This window comes from Hyperolius riggenbachi, chromosome 2 (genome assembly GCF_040937935.1).
Source record: "Hyperolius riggenbachi isolate aHypRig1 chromosome 2, aHypRig1.pri, whole genome shotgun sequence".
NCBI lineage: Eukaryota > Metazoa > Chordata > Amphibia > Anura > Hyperoliidae > Hyperolius > Hyperolius riggenbachi.
Window position 1 is genome coordinate 115,204,411 of NC_090647.1, and position 19,556 is coordinate 115,223,966.

The window sequence follows — 19,556 nt, forward strand, 5'->3', positions numbered from 1 at the left end:
GGTTTCTCAACTCAGTCCTCAAGTAGCCCCAACAGTGCATGTTTTGTGTAAATCCACAGAGGTGGTTAGTGAGCTCTGCTGAGACACTTATTACCCCACATGTGCATGTTTGTGGTTTTCTGCAAAACAAGCACTGTTGGTGGTACTTGAGGACTGAGATGAGAAACCCTTAGTTAGTTTATGGTGAACCAGAACCACTAGGATTCTGTACTAAAAGAAACCTACAAAAGCTCCATTACTAAAAGAAAGAAAAAAATAGATTAGATATAATATTTTAGATATAATATTCACTTCTTAAAACACTTACCATATTTTTCGGAATATAAGGCACATTTTTTCTCCCCAAATGTTTGGGGAGAAAAGTGGGTATGACTTATATTCCAAAGATAAAGAAATGAATGCGGAGTGCGCAGGGAAGATTTCACTATACTATACTTGCTCCTGCCGCAGTGATCCTCTCCCCTTGGCTCTGGGTTGTGCATCTTCCGTGATCCTCTCCTGCATGCCTTATCCCATGGGAACTGTAGTGAAGTGTAGTGTAGCTAGGTGCAGTTTAGTTAATTGTGTAGTTTAGTGCAGTGCAGTTTATTAAAGTTTAGTTTGATTAATTGCATCAATACCAATCCGTAACTGAGACCCCCTTTCCCATGAGAAATCTCATGAGGGGGCTCTGTATGGCTGATATTGTGGTGAAACCCCTCCCACAGTGTGATGTCATGACCATGGTCCTGACATCACACTGTGGGAGCTTTGTTGCATTGTGGGAAATAACTCTTTCCAAATGCCAAAAATGCATCATCTCTTTCCACGGACATCACCTGCCAGCAGTAAAGATGTCGTCATGTGATAAATGTCAGAATGTAAATCAGGGAGAGGAAAGTTTTTACAATGGGCAAACACTGGAAAAATCATTTATAAATAATTATTGTAAAAAGTAAGCACTTTTTTTCACTACGACATTTTTACTGGAGTTGCACTTTAAGTGTAGTGTAGTGTATTGTTGTGTAGCTTAGTTGGTAGGGGGCAACAGGGATTAGTGTAATGTAGCTGGGCAGTGTAGTATAGATAGTGTAGCTTAGAGGCAGTTTTGGGGAGGGCCCTAAGACGCCCTGCAGTATAGACAGATTTAGTTACTTTTTTTTCCTAATTATACCCCTCTAAACCTAGGTGCATCTTAAAATCCTGAAAAATATGGTATGTATTTACATGTAACACGTATTTATAAAATATAATTTTCAGCTTCATGTGAGCAAGAAGCAACTCCCATGATGCATCACTTGTGAATATGCAAATGATTATTTTATGTCCCAGAGAGCCAGACACCTCCAGATTTGATGGGGGGAAATGGCTATGTTGAATATAAATTTGCCTTCTTAAAGAAAACCTGTACTGAAAAAAAGTTCCCCTGGGGGGTACTCACCTCAGTAGGGGGAAGCCTCTGGACCCTATTGAGGCTTCCCCCGTCTTCCTGTGTCCCACGGCGGTCTCGCTACAGCCCTCGGAACGCACAGGCGACAAATCCGACTTTGCGACTCTTCTGACGGAGATAGGTGAAAATAGCCGATCTCCGTCGGGTCCGAACTACTGCGCAGGAGACTTGCACCTGTGCAGTAGAGCGGCCCGACGGAGATCGGCTATTTTCGCCTATCTCTGTGGGAAGGAGCGGATACTGCGCCTGCGCTGGAGCCAAGGAGGTAAATATTTACATCGCTGCCGTTCCGAGAGGATTTTCTCCGCCGTCGGGGAACCGAGGAGGACAGGGGAAGCCTCAATAGGATCCGGAGGCTTCCCCCGCCCGAGGTGAGTACCCTCAGGGTAGATTTTTTTCATTACAGATTTTCTTTAACACAGAAGGCATTTGCAATTATTCAGCTTTATGTGAGCAGGAAGAAACACTCATAATGCATCACTATTTACTATCTGCCACAATGGTGAGTCAGGGTATGGAATAAAACAAGGGAATCTACATCACTGATAAACAACAGCCTAATAGTCTAGGTCTAGTGGCTGGATAGTGTAATGGTTAAGGGCTCTGTCTCTGATACGGAAGACCTGGGTTTGAATCTTGGCTCTGCCTGTTCAGTAAGCCGTCACCTATTCAGTAGGAGACGTTGGGCAAGTCTCCCTAACACTGCTACTGCCTATAGAGCGCGCCCTAGTGGCTGCAGCTCTGGCGCTTTGAGTCCGCCAGGAGAAAAGCGCAATATAATTGTTCTGTGTTTGTTTGTAATAGTACATTCTCCATACAGGCAAAGGCACGGTACACAAAGTCTAACACAAGTGGTGTCAACTGTTCTTTGGGTTAAGGATGGATTTTACCTTAAAGTGAAACTTCTGTATTGCTGATGCAGAGAAATTAGCCATCCCTTCAGTTCAGCTGTATACATTGCCTTATTTCACTGTATCCATAAGTTAGCAGGTAAAACATGTGCTTGTAAAACGCAGTTCCCTGGGTTTTTAAAATAAGCAATAAGCGCCTACGCTGTGCATCTTATTACCCCTGCAGCAGGATAGTACATTTAGGGTCTGTTCACACTTGAGCGATTAGGGGGCGATTCCCTCTAATCACTGAAGCACTAGCGCTTTTTAAAGCACTCACGCAATATAAATTATATGGAAGTGATCTCACTGTCACGGTTGGCACAGATCATGGGCGATTTGTAATTAGCGTCAATCGCAAAACCCGTGACATGCAGCATTTTGCCGCAATTCTGGAGCAATTGTGGTACAGTGCTTATTAAAGCGCTGATTGTGATCGCTCTGAATCGCGGAAGTGTGAGCAGTGCATTTACGTGGCTACTCGTGGGAAAAAAATCACTAAGCGCTACCATTTTGCGATGTATAGTGTGAATGGGCCCTCACAGCCTGTTACACAGGTGGAGATTAGGAAGAGGTGTCAAGTACGGAGATCAGTTCAGAATAAGGTGGCCACACGTGATACAATAAAATGATCCGCTTTTTACAGCAATTCGATTTAAACGATCAGATTTTATGAAAAATGTAAAGCTCTTTTTTTTTATTCGAGCAAGAAATCCGATTGGATTTCCCATTTTTATTCGATAAAAGTCTATCGGGAGTGCTGGATTTTTCTGATCAATTTTTCTGAAAAAAATTATTGGTGTAGGGTAGATTGTCAATTTCCTTGTATATGTTACGGCCAAAACCAGAAATCGGCCAAAGTGGGAATTGGCCGGCCATTTCTAAAACTGGCCGATTTGACGTCAGCCAAAGTCCAAAATGCCGGGAATTTCGGACATTGGCCGGCTAGTTTGCAAAATGGCCAAAGTCAGTCGGCCAAAGTCCAAAACGCACAAATCCCAGAACATCCCGGGTCCTGTCCAGCACCATGAATGGCACTTGGAACTTCCTCTCTGCTCTGAAAAATACAGCATAATAATCTTTTTAAAGAAAGGCATTTCTTAGTTACAGCTGATACAAATTCTGCAATAAATCTGCAGTGTGTCTACATCTTGCTTTCTTGGGAGCAGATGTATTGTTAACATCCTCTGCTTTTAAATTAGCTGCTCTGCTGTGGCAGTCAGGTGACACAGGGGAGATCAAATTACAGTGATTATTAGTCACAGATGAGGGGGGGATGCATGGCTGGGGGTGCTTTGCATGGCTGGGGGGGGCTTTGCTGGGCACTTTGCATGGCTGGGGGCATAGCCGGCCTTTGACCTGAGAGACCCGAGCGATCTTCCAAGGGGTGCCTATACCTGGCTACCTACCTATACGGAGTCTGAGAGTTTTTTTTAGTGGATGTCGTACTGCCGCTATAACGCGCGGTGCAAATTGTCGGTGCTGTGCTATCATTCTAAATGCCAGAGGCTGTTGGGGGGGGGGGGGGGGAGAGGCTAACTGTGCCGCTGATTGTTTTTATTAACATTCCTGAAAGGTTCTAGCCTTCATTTTTAAGTGTATTCAGGATACTACACTTTTTCCATCCATTCGTGGTTATTAATACTATTTTTCTATTATACATATGTGACGTGTCACGTAGATCTGAGCATTTGGAGTGATGTGTGACGATGTCACAAAGGTTGGGAATCACTGTCCTAGGAGGTAACTCAGGAGAAAAGGTGAATTGCATATGGGCCTGTGTGTGTGTGTGTGTGCGTGCATGCGAAGAGGATGAAAGGGGGCACAAAATTAAGGTTTCGCTCAGGGCGCTGTGAAACCTAAGGTCGGCCCTGGCTGGGGGTGCTTTGCTGGGGGGCTGTGCATGGCTGGAGGGGTCTTTGCTGGGTGATTTGCATGGCTGGAAATGCTTTGCATGGTCAGGGGGTGGGGTGGCTTTGCATGGCTGGGGGTGGGCTTTGCTGGGTGCCTTGCATAGCTGGGGGAGCTTTGCTGGAGGCTGCTTGCACTACTCAAACTCAAACCTCCGATCAGGGCGACCTGACTGGGGGGGGCGGAGGCGGAGAAAGGCAGAGCAGTCCGCACGACCCATACACTTCATATGCGGAAGTGTTCAATGACGTCACGTCACTTCTGCATTGAAGTGTTCGGGTCCTGCAGGTCTCGTGTGAGCTGGCAGCTGCTATGCTTCTCTCTACCTCCCCGGTACGGTCGCCCTGATCGGATGTCTGAGTAGCGGCAGCGGGGGAGGAGAGGTGAGCGGGGCTTCCTGGTGGTGGGGAGAGAAGAGCAGCTGGCGTCGGGGAGCGGGACTTCGGGACTTGGCTGGCCATGTTAAGTCACAACGCGTTCTGGCTGTCCAAAGTCCGCAATTCATACTTGTTTCTTACTTTGGCCGCATTAGCCGGCCACTTCGTATTCTGACCGGCCAGAACTCGAAGTAGCCAGACTTCAGGTTCTGGCCGTAAAATGTATACTTCCAAGCAGTTTTCTCAGAGGTTCAAATAATTTTTTTCATAATTGGGTACAAATTGAACATATGTGTGTGGTACATTGGTCAGATTTTTTTAAATGTTACAATCAGTCAGAAAAAATTATTGCAATTCTTGAATTGAAAAGATATTTTAACCATTTCGCATCCAGACCTTGTTTTCCCCTTATTGACCAGAGCAGTTTTGACGCTTTAGCGGTGTCCCTTTTTAATCAGCAATAACTTCATCTGTACTCGTGCCACTTAAATTATCTATATATCGTTTTTTTCAAGACAAACTAAGCTTTCATTGGGGGGTATTTGGTATGAAGTAAAATGTTCCTCTCTATGCATTTTAATGGGAAAAAGTGGGAAAATTTAAAAAAAAAATGCATTGTTTCTCAATTTTGACCAATTCCTGTTTGGAAATAAAAAGTGCGATTGACATAAAAAGTGCGATTGACATAAAAACTGTGCCGCCAGTTAGTCGCCCCAGTATAGATATCCAGATGTGTCCCCAGTATCACCGCCTCCCCCAGTATAGTCAGATGTGTCCCCAATATCAGCCCCCCTAGGATAGCCACATGTCCCCTGCGTTTGACAGCCCCAGAATAGATTGAAAGACGCACCCCCAGGAATAGTGCCCCTCTTTATAGCCATATGTGTCCCCGGATCAGGATTAACCCCATTATGGCCAGATGTACCCCCAGGATTAGTGCTGCCCCCCCATTATAGCCAAATGTGCCCCTAGTATATGATTACTGCCCCCCCCAGTTGCCCAGATGCACCAAATTAGTAAATCCCCCCCTCCCCTTAGTCAATTAGATGCCCACCAACAAATATGTAACCCCCCCTTTTATTTATCCTACCCCCACCCCCCAGGATCGATAGCCAGATGCCCCCCCCCCCATGAGGCAGCCCCCTCCGTGCAGAAATCCTAAAAAAAATCCAACAGCAAGCAGCCTCACTTACCTTACCTCGGTCCTGCGACTGTCCTGAAGCCCGATCCTCTGTTCACCGCTCTGCAGTCAGCCGCGTATTGCCAGTAGCCCGGGTCCCGGCTTGATGACGTCGCAGGAACAAGGTAGGTGAGTGAGGCTGCTTGCTGGATGATTTTTTTTTTACTATTTGTGCGCCGAGGGGGACAGATGAAGGATCGCTGCAGTTCACTACTGCAGCGATCATTCATGGGAGGGGGGTGGACTAATTGGCCAAAAGGGAACATGTTCCCTTCCACCAATTAGTATTGCAGCTGACAGTGCTGGAGGGTGTGCTCTGAAGCGCACCCGATCGTGCACAGCAGGGCTGCAAGGAGCTCAGTATATCTACGTCGCTGTGGCTTGGAGGGTGCCACAGCTGATGTAGATATACTGTAATGGTGGGGAAAGTGGTTAAAGATTGTATGGTGTGTGGTCACCTTTAGGCACGGTTTACAGAGGGAGATTAGGACTGGGCATCAAGAAAGGGGAATGGTTAGTATTAAGCCTCTTACTCCCCCTCAACAAAAGCGATTTAAAACATCCAACAAAAGATTGTCATATTTATAGACAATTGTTTAAAAAATTGTTGCCAAAGGACGAGCCGCCAATATCGGCATTTTGCCCAATCGATCCGGCGGATCAACTCAAAACAACACTGGACAGATATCCTGCAGGCGGCCACGTGTGTACAATGTAGTTTAAAAGACTTTGCTCTATAGAATGTCCACATGTCACTTCTGCTTGAGCACATAGTATTCAAATGAGCTGGTTATTTGCAATATCGGTATGCAGACAGAGTCATTGGAAAGACTCGCCGTTTGTCTTTGTCGCCGGTAAAGTTGTTGGTTGTTTGTTTGCAGCGGCTTTTGTTGAGAGTGTGCAGGAGCCAGGATGAAGGGAGGTTAGAGATAGAAGTATGAAAGTAGTTAGTGTAGGCAAATGATGGATGACAGTGGCAGAACCATAGACATAAGCAGCATCTCATTCTCAAAACTCAAAACAAATCTAGTGTCTGTAACCAAAACATACGCCAATTAATCAACAGCTATGTTTTTGAGTATAGGCCGAATCACAGGAGACCACCGCAAACTTTTAAATCTTTTCTGGTATGTCCGTGCTTTATTCATTGACACATTATACAGTACATCAATCTGTCATGCTAGGTGTCAGGTTGTAGTCTGCATGTCCAACAACAAAAATCAGGTCCAACTAATGACTGTACAGGCTTCATTGTTGCTACAACTGCAAGTGATGATCAAACCTTCATGGCATATCATGAACAATCAGGCACCATCTGGCCTACATTCTGAAGCCATGTGTTGGTCATTTCACTTTCACAGCCACATTTATTCCAGTTTGTAGTACTTTTCAATCAGGAAGCAGTTACATTACAGTAATTGTAGCAAAATATTGTATACTAGCTGATGGCCTGGCGTTGCCCGGGTATGTATTTGACTGTTGGCTCCGCCAACTTTTTCTAACCCTAACACACAATTACTCAATTACTCATTGATCTAGTTTGTGAGCTATGTGGTCTTTGGCATTAATTATTTGCACTGAAATGAGGCTTGTGCCATTAACAGTGCAAGAATGGCAGCAATTAAATATTCCCCTTGAAAATCAATAGGTGCATTTTGATTGGCTTTTGTAGGCTCCACCCACTTTTCTGATTATTAATTCCAGTCACCCAGTGACCAACTGTGCAAAGTTTGAGAACCCTGCCATTAACAGTGTAGGAATGGCTGCAGTTTACATTTTGCCAGTGAAATTTGTATTTGTCTCCGCCCACTTTTTGGTTATGGGGATAAAAAGCATCCTATATGTTATTCCAGGTAATGTACTCTGTTTGTGCCAAATTTCATTAAAATCCATACAGCCATTGTTGCGTGATTGAGCAACAAACATCCAAACTTTCGCATTTATAATATTAGTGAGATTACTTCTGAAAAGAGTAAATCTGGGGATATTTACTTAAAGTGTGTTTTTATTTCTTTGTGTGTAACTATTAGAGAAATTTTACCTGACTTTGTTGACATCCTATTTGTCAAACTAAAAGTTGATTCAGGCAATATCTTTAATGACTAACTACCAGTATATCCTCAAATATAAGTCAACCTTGTGTATAAGTCAACCCAAAAATTTGACCCTCGTAAAGCAGATTTTTTTATTGACCCAAGTAAAAGTCTACCCAGCAAAGATAATGGCTGTACTTGGTGGAAGGAGGAGTAAATAGCTGCACCAAGGGACCAGTGTTTTCTTGGCATTTCCTTTATCAAGAAGGTGTCACTTACCACGTGGTAAATTAGTGCAAATGGTAATGTCACCAGCAGTAAACTAGCAGTGTGCTCAGTGTTGCAGCCATTGGTTGGTAATGGATGCCTCTGAAACCTTCTCGTATTAAAACTAAGCTATGCAAAGTAGTGTTTTTGCAAGGAAAAGGTGATGGTGGGTGGGGGGATGGGGTTATAAAGCATGCTGGCTGCTGCGGATCGCTCAGCAAAGGTTGAGAAAGATGTGCGCCCTCCACCCCCTCGGCTACGTACCAGACATTTTGGTCTAACTCATGTATAAGTCGATCCCTATACTTTTTATTTTACAAACCTAAATTTCTAGACTTACAGTCAAGTGTATATGGTACAGTTTTCTTGCTAGCGTTTCAAAACTTTTCAAATCTTCTTGTTTTCTATGACCCCTTTGGTGAAATAGGGAATAATGAGAAATCTTGCCTGGAACCCAGACAGAAATGAAAAAAAAACAACAACAAAAAAAGAAAAAAACTTAGATTCAAATTCTCATTTACTTTACCCAAATCTAAAGAAAAAAAATGGAGTGCCGCTTCCACTGGGTTTCCTAAGAACTGTGCTGATTTATTGTTACAGGCACAAAGAAGGCAGAGGTGGATGTTGCGTGATTTCTTTAGAATGTGGTGAGGCACTGACTTACAGTATGTGTACAGTGAGGTATGATTGGAACATGAGATAAGGTGAGAGGAGTACACATCTTCCTCTGGAATCTGATGGAGAGATGTGATATAAGATGAGACACTGCTGAAGTATGTAACAAGAAGAGAACATACATCTAGAGATAGAGGAATGGCGTATGCTTTCATTATCTCAGAGGATCCAGTTCAAACTCTTATCCCTAACTTACAAAGCTCTCCACAATCTCTCTCCTGTGTATATCTCCTCACTACTTTCCAGATATCATCCCAACCCTGCAATCTCAGATCTGCACACAACCTTCTATTTCCTCTTCTAGAATCACCTCGCAATTACAGTATGTATACAAGATTTTGCACGTGCTTCACCCCTCCTCTGTAATCCCCTGCCACAGTACATCCGTCACTCTCCAACCTTTGACATCTGTAAACGCCCTCAAAACTCCCTTTTTCCGGCAAGCATACGCTCTACTTTAAGCCATTTCCCCTTTGACCTCTGACCTAGTTGGACTCCTTCTAGATAACCTAAACACATTACCTCTAGGTATGAATATCGTAAGTTACCCCACTTCTAGTCCCCCTCCCCACCCCCCATTTCTTTAGATTGTAAGCTCACAAGGGCAGGCCTCTCTCTGTCTTGGAATTTGTTACACATTTATTCATAATAATTGTGTCACTGTAATTACCAATTCTGTATTTTGTATTGATTCTGTATTTTGTACTAACTCTGTATTTTGTATATTGGTGTATAACATTGTCTACATATAATAATAATAATGCTGTAAGTAAGCTGTCTCACCATGCTTTACAGATTCGCTACCTGGAAAAACAGCGGGAGATCCTGGAAGACCGCTTGTCTATGCTTAAGGTAGAAGATAACTCTGAAGTAGACCTGGAACCCATTTATCTGTCCTACATTAGCCGACTGCTTGCACAAGTCAACAGTGTGACCAAGAAAAACAACCAGACCCAGGGAAGCCTGCTGGACATGGTGGATTCCGTCAATGATATTAAAGACAAGTTAGTTGGGTGGGGGGGGGGGGGGAATGGGTGTTGATGAAAACTAATTCAAGAACAACTTAATATATGTATTGGAAGTGTTGCGCAACTGGTGATAGCAGCTAATTCTGAATAAGGGTATCCCAATTCCTCAGATTAAAAATAAATATATAAAGTATCAGATAGCGCTAATGAACATTAAATCAATGGTAAATACCATATGACAAGTTTAATAAATTCATAAATTTCATAAAAATTTCATAAAAAATTATTGCACAGCTTTAGTTAATCTTTGATTAAAAACCTAGAATTGATAGGTATTATTGATTGAATATTTGTGTAAACATTGATTGTAAGTGGTCTCTAAAATAATGTTCCGTTTAGGATAATGATCCTGATGCAAATAAAAATTGTTTTTGTTTTGCAGAGATAGTACTTGTTACTATAGATGTTAGATAGCATATTATGCAAATTCAACTTGTAAATTGATTGGCTTATTGGTCTGCATCAAATGAGCAATCCTTGCTATGGATATTTGACATGCGATAGGGTTTCCGCTGATAAGTTATGTGCTCAGCACTTAATTTGATTGTAAACTCGTGGTGCTTCACTAAGCTTATTCTGCTGAGATGATAATGGTAGAACAAAAGATAATGGCAGAGCAAATGATGGTGAGTACTCACGATCCTCGTAATTTGAATGATGTGTTTTGCTGGAGCTGCACAAATTTTGTGGGGGAGCCGCTCAATCTCAGTGGCCCCGGCCGGCAGCATAATGAGAGAGACTTGACACACTGCAAGATGTAGGCTGCAGGGTCGGGCAGTCTGCCCGGCTCCCGGAAGAGAGGCGGTGGTGCTGGTGAGCGTGTTGCGTATTGCCCCGCTGCGTGCTGATTCTATGCAAACACCCTCTTCCTCGTAGCGTGTGACGTCACACTTGATGCCTGAAGCTGACGTTTCGGAAGGAACGCCTTCCTTTCTCAAAGCTGGCAACACGAGGGATAGAGGGGGCTGTCTCTTATACTGTGCAAGCTCACTAGTTGTCATGGTAACAGCAACACATGTCATTCAAAGGCAAACAGCTCTATTTCGCTGTTTAGGCCGTGTGGTTTCAATGTATTTAGATTATAAATCCAATTCGATTCTCTTCTGGACATCTGTTGAATGAAGTTTCCTCCCCTCCATGACTTCAAAACTTTCTCTATCGCACAAAACTTCGTTCCCTTAAAGGAACAGTCATGGAATTCTTTGTAGTGAGCTGACAATGGATGTTTACTGTTCCCCTTCAATATATTTGCACAATGTTCTCCCAGTCTCTCTTTTAGAGTGCGCTTAGTCCTCCCCACGTACTGTCTTAAGCAAGGACAGGTGATTACATATATAACTCCTGCTGTATCGCAATTCATAACTTCATTTATTTTGAACAGTTCCTTATTAGATGTTGAAATCACCTCACTCATTCTTTCTGCAGGTACGCCGTTCTCCCTGCATGCTCTACAGAAGCCACATTTTCTGAAGTAGCCTTGCTGTTTCCTGTTTTGCTTGGGGTTCTTAACTGTTGGTGCCACCAAGTTCCCAATGTTTCTAGATTTTCTAAAAATAATTTGTGGATGGGCAGGGAGCATAGGGGTGAGAACAGGATCTTCTCTTAATATTTTCCAATATTTATTGATTATAGTCCTCACTTTATTGGCTTGTGCTGAATAGTTCATAATGAGGCCTAACTGATGTATGTTTTGTGTACTTGTCTGTATTTTCTCCTCCAGTAAAGCTTCCCTGTCTCTGCTTCTTGCTTTTTCTTTGGCTTGTGACACTAGCTCATGTGGATAACCCTTTTGTTGAAACCTAGTCTGTAAAGTATTAGCTTCCCCCTCATAATCAGTCAATTTTGAACAGTTCCTCCTCAACCTCAGGAACTGCCCCTGAGGTATATTGGTAAGCCATTTGAGATGATGACAACTGTCCATATTGATATAACTATTGGTATCGACTGGCTTCAAAAAGGTTTTTGTCAAAATTTTGTTATTTTCAGGGAATACTGTAAGATCTAGATAATTTACAGTTTCTGTACTGAATTCTCCCACAAACTTCAAGCCATACTCATTAACATTGATCCATCTTAAAAATTCCTCAAGTTTCTCCTTTGTACCCTTCCAAATAAAGAAGGCATAATCTATGAACCTCCTCCAGAGCACCAGGGCGGCTCCGGGGCCCATGGGACCACCTAGAATGAATCTTTCCCAGTGGGCCATATATAAGTTGGCGAACAACAACAAACGCAAAAAATGCCACCAGACAAAAAACACCAACAACAAAGAAGGGAAGGGAGGTAGGAGAGGGAGGGGGAGAATGTCGCCGCGGAGGGGGGCTTTGAGGTGCCCCCCCTGCAACATGCCTGCACGCAGACGCGATCAGACCCCCCCTGCACATCATCCCCATAGGGGGGAAAAAAGGGGGGCGATCTGATCGCTCTGCGTGCACCCTGATCTGTGCTGGGGGCTGCAGAGCCCACCCAGCACAGATCACATAATACAGCGCTGGTCCTTAAGGGGGGGTAAAGGGTGGGTCCTCAAGTGGTTAAGGGAGGGACAATCACAGCAAGCCTGCCTCTTCCTGTCTGATAATCTGACTATAGTAGAAAGTCACATTTTTGAACGATTACGGGAACAGGAGGTAACAAGGAGAGGAAAGGACAAGACACAGAGGTATGGGGATCCAGCATGGACATATCTCAGCACTTACCTTAGTATGGGAAATGTTTCCTTCTTAATACAGAATGAATTTGCAGATATTCAGCTCCACATGAGCAAGATGCTACTTCCATAACACTTGCCTTTGGGACAGTGAGTAAGTTTGCAAATCATTGGTTCTTGTTCTATATGAATTGACTGTGTACTCTGTTCCACCTCAAACTCATAGGGCCCTATTACCTTGACCTGATAAATACCAAAAAAGCACGAAAGAGCTATCTGCACCTGCATTGCAGCACTGACCCAATTTGATATAACTGAATGTATACAAAGGAAGTGCAAGTGATTGGCCCAATTATAAGCTGCATACAGTTTGCACTAGAGATGGGATGAATCCCAAATTTCCTTGAATCCGATTCGAAAAGGATTCTAAAATCCTTTGAATCTCGAATCTTGTACATAAGAATTGTGTGAAACGTGTAGGAATAGTTAAACTTAGAATATACTATTCTAAGTCTAACTACTATTCTTACACAGATCACACAATTCTTATGTACAGGATTCCAGAGATTCAAAAGATATGAGAGATTCAAGAATCTTTTTGGATTCGGATTCAAGGAAATTTGGGATTTGTCCCATTTCTAGTTTGCACAAACTTTGCATGCAAACTGGAAATATTTTGCATCACATTGACTGTTACTACCGGTCATAGACCACAACATCTAATGAAAAGATGTCCTAATAACAGTGGATTCATTAACCACCCTGGCGTTCTGATTAAATCGCCAGGGTGGCTGCGGGAGGGTTTTTTTTAAATAAAAAAAAAACTATTTCATGCAGCCAACTGAAAGTTGGCTGCATGAAAGCCCACTAGAGGGCGCTCCGGAGGCGATCTTCCGATCGCCTCCGGCGCCCAGAATAAACAAGGAAGGCCGCAATGAGCGGCCTTCCTTGTTTTGCTTATATCGTCGCCATAGCGACGAGCGGAGTGACGTCATCGACGTCAGCCGACGTCCTGACGTCAGCCGCCTCCGATCCAGCCCTTAGCGCTGGCCGGAACTTTTTGTTCCGGCTGCGCAGGGCTCAGGCGGCTAGGGGGGCCCTCTTTCGCCGCTGCTCGCGGCGAATCGCCGCAGAGCGGCGGCGATCAGGCAGCACACGCGGCTGGCAAAGTGCCGGCTGCGTGTGCTGCTTTTTATTTGATTAAAATCGGCCCAGCAGGGCCTGAGCGGCGACCTCCGGCGGTGTTGGACGAGCTCAGCTCGTCCAGACCGCTCAGGTGGTTAAGGCTACATTGACAGAAAATTAGCCTTATTGACAAGAGTAGTCCACACATCAAAGCTTTATATGGCCTGATTAGGGTGACCACTGCCACAACTTGCAACTTAATGTGTATTCAGGTTCCCTGGCAGGCACTGCCAGCATAGTGAAGCCAGAGGGAAAGTGATCAAGCAGGTTGGACAACCTTGGCTAACATTTACTGTTCTTGCAGTTTTTGTAGTTGGTGCCAGCAGGTTTCTCATTCCCACAATTACTTCTGACCATTTTATTGCTAGCAAGATGCTCAAAAATAGACAGTGGACACACGGTGATACAGCCCAGTCTTATGCTGGGAATACACTGTTCGTTTTTGAGGCAGATAGATGGCTTGATAGATAATTTCCGACATGTCCGATCTCCCATTCTATCGTTTCGCCGCTCGATTACTGATAGAAGTGAATGGAAAAAGATAAGAAAAAGGAGCGTAAGATAAGCAAATCGACTGCAGAATCGAGCAGCAAAAATGATCGAGTGGAGAATCAAGTGGCAGAAACGAACCGTCTATGCCCAGCGTAACTGGTGCCATACAAACCTTGCCAGCATTGCCTAGCAACAGGGAAGGGGTATCATAATCACTAAAAGTAGTTAAGTTTTTGGTGCTGTTGTACCGGGAGCTGTGAGATCAGGACTAGAGAAGTGAACTGGTGGGGAAGCTGGATTGGGTTCAAGATTTGCATGCCTGCACCTGTCAGTTGCTAGTTCATTTAGGTCTAGCATACACATTTATTTGAATTTTGATTCTAATGTGTTTATGAAGAACTTTGGATGGATCTTAAATACATATTTGAATTTTGAGACCTCACCACCATGTAGTAAACTAACTGATAGCTTCTGCCCAGAAACTTTCCTTCCCTTCCCCTTTGGAGCCACTCAGCCAAGCCAGGCTGTTGTATCAAGTGGCAAGGCTGACCATTGTCTTATAATTCTGGCTGCCTTACATGCTTCTTCCTTCCTGTCTAAGATGTCAAACTGTCCATCAAATTAATGGAGACATAAAAGGAAGGTTCCCTGTACTTACCTAACAGAACTAGCTGCTTTGCCCAAGAAAAAATGGGGCAGACATGTCACATGAATTATAAAGCTTAAAGCAAATGCGTAGTGTCCTAAAAAAAAGGGCAGATGTTCACCAATGGAGAGGCAAAGCCATTTCCTCTTTCGGTGTCCACGTTCCAACACCAGGCTTGTTTAAATTTGCAGCATCCGGGAACCCTCAGAAGGCTTTGGAAGCACTTGTGTCCCTGAATGCTTCCGAAGATGGTGGCTCCATACTGTGCATGTGCGTTGGCATGCAAGTTTGCGCTCAGGAATGCGCAGTACAGAGCTGCCCAACTTTGGAAAAGAGACAAGTGCTTCTGAAGCCTTTCGAGGATCCCCAAAAGAGAATACCTGCAACTGGGGTGACAGCGCTTGAACAAGGACACCAAGAGGACAAGAAGGCTCTATGGGATCCAAAGCCTTCCCTCTCCATAAGCAAGTATCTTTGTTTGTTTCACATTTACTTTAACACAGCTTCATTAGTACATGAGGCCCATGTATAATGGATGATCTCCATGTAATGATAATACAAGATAAATGACATGATGAAGCCAAAGTATAACATCATTTATATGTACCAGAAAGTTTTCAGGGCACTTTTGCTTTGCCATGTAGTTGACAAGTCTACTCCATACATTCGCTCATACGTCAGTCTTTTGCCAACACAAACACCCCATGAGTCACTGTGTCACATTCAAAACACAAAGACACACCCTCAACCACAAAGAAGACACAAACACGCTGGCACCTACCCAGTGGTGACTGATCCATGTCATATCCTAATAAACTTATACAGGTTCATTTTGTATCCTAATAAAAGGATATACATGTGATATGATTTATTATGCAGTGTACCAAGAAAATAAACTCTAGTGACCTTATTTACTAAGACAAGAGATTGTGATGGGCGATCTGGCTCAGAATGGCTGTTGTGGCCACAGTCATAAGGCTGAATATGCTCATATCCCGCCTACCAGTGATGTGGCCAGTATGTATAAAACTGTGGACTCCGACTGCTTTCTGCTCATCAGGAGCCCTAAGAGATTCCACTGAAACGAACAGAGAAAAAGGCACACATTTCTTATTAGTATTGATTTATAAAGCACCAACATTTACTCCTTCACCACCAGTCATTGCTTAGTGGGCAGGTGCCTAAAGGGAACCCAAGGTGAGAGGGACTTGGAGGCTGCTATATTTATTTCCTTATAAACAATACCAGAGACCTAGCTGACCCCCTGATCTTGTGTCTCTAATACTTTTAGGCTGGGAATACACCATGAGTTTTTTCGGCAGATAGATGGCTCAATAGATAATTTCCGAGAGGTCCAATCTGATTTTGATCATCTTTCTGATTGATTTTCTCATAGAACTGAATGGAAATTGATCAGAAAAACAATTGTAAAATTAATAGGAGAATCGGTCGGAAAGAAAATCTGCCAAAAAAACAATTGTGTATTCCTAGCATCAGCCATAGGCCCTGAACAAGCATTCAGATCAGGTGCTCTGACTCAAGTCTGACTGGATTAGCAGAATGTTTGTTTCAGCTGTGTGATTCAGAAACTCTAATGATGCCAGAAAGATCAGCAGGACGGTCAGGCAACTGGTATGGTCTAAAATGAAATAAATATGGCAGCCTTCATATCACTCTGTTATTGGGCTCCCTTGGATATGAGACTGCAGTGCAATGCCAGGTTTTTTGTTTTTTTTTCGAGTGCAGTCCATGTGTACATGTGCAGTGTGTGCAAAGTGGAACTCAGAAAGAAATGGAAGAAAAAGGTCTTTATTTAAATGAAAAGACAGCACAGCCCCCACCTAAAACCTTTTTAACCTCCTTGCCGGTTATCCCAGGCTCAGCTCGGGGTAACCTGCGCAGGAGGATTTCTCAGGCCCCGCTGGGTCGATTTGCATAATTTTTTTTCTTCCTACACGCAGCTAGCACTTTGCCAGCTGCGTGTGGTACGCGATCGCCGCCGCTACCCGCCGATTCGCCGCTACCCGCCGCGCCGCCCCCCCTCCCAGACCCCTGCGCAGCCTGGCCAATCAGTGCCAAGCAGCGCTGAGGGGTTTATCAGGATTTCCTCTGACGTCCCGACGTCCATGGCGACCGGGGAAGCCCAGCAGGAAATCCCGTTCTGAACGGGATTTCCTGCTTACTCTGATCGCCGGAGGCGATCGGAGTGGGTGGGGGGATGCCGCCGCTCAGCAGCTATCATGTAGCGAGCCCTGGGCTCGCTGCATGATTTAAAAAAAATAAAAAAATAAAAAAAAGTGCTGCGCTGCCCCCTTGCCGGTGGGAATTGGACCGGCAAGGGGGTTAACCTCTCTATCCACCATTTAGGTCAAAAATGCAGAGTCACAAGTATAGGGCTCACCTTTTGACCAATACCACTCCACAAGGCTCTTTATATGATGGCAGTGGTGTAACAATAGGGGCTGCACCCGCGGGGTTGCCCGGGGTCCCTCTAGGGCCAGCTCAGTGCTGTTTTGGAGGGCCGGAGGGGTCGTAGCATGAGGAGAGAGCATGGGCACACACCGGCGGGTAGGGGGGGGGGGGGACAGTCCCCCCACCTCAGCGCTCCCCTCCAGCATCTATCAGCGGCAGCAGGCGGTGTGCAGGTGTTGTGTCTGATTACGCTGCCTGTGGATTTGCGCTGCCCCGCATGCGCAGTAGGACACTGTGCGGTCACATTTCCTATTTCATAATGCTGTTGATGGTAACATAATAAATATCTCCGCTTCCACACATCCTACACTCCTCAAATTTACAGGGTAGGGAGGGGATCCCCCGAACTACCTCTATACCAAATTGCAGCCCCCGAGCCACACTGGTTCCCGAGATAGGTTTCTCTAATCTATCTCCTGAACCAGCGGGGCTTGGGGGCTGCAATTTGGAATATAGGTAGTTCGGGGGATCCTCTCCCTTCCCTGAACATTTGAGGAGTGTAGGATGTGTGGAAGCGGAGATATTTATTATGTTACCATCAGCAGCAGAATTAACTTCACACTGCGCATGTGTGCTACTCAGTGTGGAGGGGAGCTTCCGGGCAGCGCGATCAGACATTAGACAGGAACACATACCTTCATGCGTTCCACCGCTGGAGGTTCCTCTCTCTAAGTGTCTGACGCTACTTCCTGTTTAAATAGGAAGTAGCATGAGGCACTTAGAGATTGGACTTCCACAGTGGATGGAGGTATGTGTTCCTGCCCGCTCTGCTGCCGCTGATAGATGCTGGAGGGGAGAGCTTGAGGTGAGGGAAGGGGGGGGGGGGGGACTGTCCCCCCTCCCCGCTGATGTGTGGCCAAGCTCTCCCCTCATGCTGCAGCCCCTCCGGCCCCCCCAAAACGGCTCTGAGCGGGCCCAGGGGGAGGCAGGGGGCAATCCAAAGTTTTGCAGGATGGCCCGGTGATTCAGGTAAAACTGAAAAGTTTCTTTCAGCAGACCCTTTAACTTATTTGTAAAATTGTACTAAAAAAAAAAAAAAAACAAAAAACACCAGGGTTTACATATTTTATTTTCTGCTTTAAGTACAACTGAAGTGAGAAGAGTATGAAAGCTGACATATTTATTTCCTTTTATACAATATTAGTTGCCTCCCTGCTGATCTATTTGGCTGAAGTAGTGTCCGAGTCACACACCAGAAACAAGCATGGAGATAATCTTATCAGATATGACAATAATGTCAGAAGCACCTGATCTGCAAACATGCTTGTTCAGGGGCTATGGCTAAAAGTATTAGAGGCAGAGGATCAGCAGGACTGCCAGGCAACTGGTATTGCTTAACAGGAAATAAATATGGCAGCCTCCATATTCCTGTCGCTTCGTTGCCCTTTAATGTTTGTAATTTTAGGATTCTTCTCCAGAAACCCCACCTTGATCCGCCTATGCATGTTGCCAGAAGCTTTTTCCATTTGAAAAATCTTGACAACTTGCTTAAAGCTGGTACTCCGTCAGTGTCTTATCAGTTTGTGTGACACCTTCTATGCTGATTGAAGATCTACTGGCAGCAGCTTTCATCCTCATTGAGCTCCAGAGCTCAGCTGATGTAATCCTGCCAGCCCCGCATATGTGCAGACACCTCAGGCTGAAACATCCGATGATGCAATCAGGTTATGTCAGTGGCAGCCCATAGTCCAGCTTTATCACTCTCAGCATCACCCAGCTGAGTCTATAAATACAGGAGGGCTGGTGGGATTACATTTCTTAAGCCCTGAAGCTCGAACAGGATAGACACTGCCGACAGGATCTCTTCACTCAAAATAGACTTCAAGCGACATAAAGACATGTCCGCTGCAATCTACAGGAGAAGACTTTTCAAGCAACATAGAAGACTTCGAGCAACTTCAAAGAAGAATTTAAGTCAAACAAAAAAAGGTTACTAGCAACATGTTGGCGGAGGATCAAGATGGGAATCAACATTAAAAACCCTGAAGACTTCAATTAACAACAAGAAGAGAATAATATATATTACAACCCCAGCAAGGTTTATTGAAAAATGTACAAATAAAAAAAATATAAAGAGGTCAGCTGAATGACCCCTTTTACCTATATATGTAAGTGAGCGTGGTTAAAGGGGTGGCCGGATAGCACCGTAAGGTCCCCGAACTATATCATTGTATTGTATTATCATTCCTACCTTTTTCTGGGCACACAAAGCAGAGTATAATCCCCTCATCCATTGGGAGAGGAGTGCCCGAAAGGTCCCATACTTACCGGAACTGCCTTTTTTTTTACAATCAACCTGCATGGTGGACATAGAAACTAAAGAT

The 19,556-nt window shown here is 44.5% G+C and overlaps 1 protein-coding gene across 1 annotated transcript in view; it reads left to right on the forward strand.

Annotated features, from left to right (window-relative positions):
• Positions 1-19,556, forward strand: part of LOC137545715 (keratin, type II cytoskeletal 80-like) — a 105,232-nt gene that overhangs the window by 12,852 nt on the left and 72,824 nt on the right. Inside the window, exon 2 of the mRNA XM_068267249.1 lies at positions 9,558-9,766. Within this exon, the coding sequence (XP_068123350.1) occupies positions 9,558-9,766 (209 nt within the window). The remainder of the gene's footprint in view (positions 1-9,557; positions 9,767-19,556) is intronic.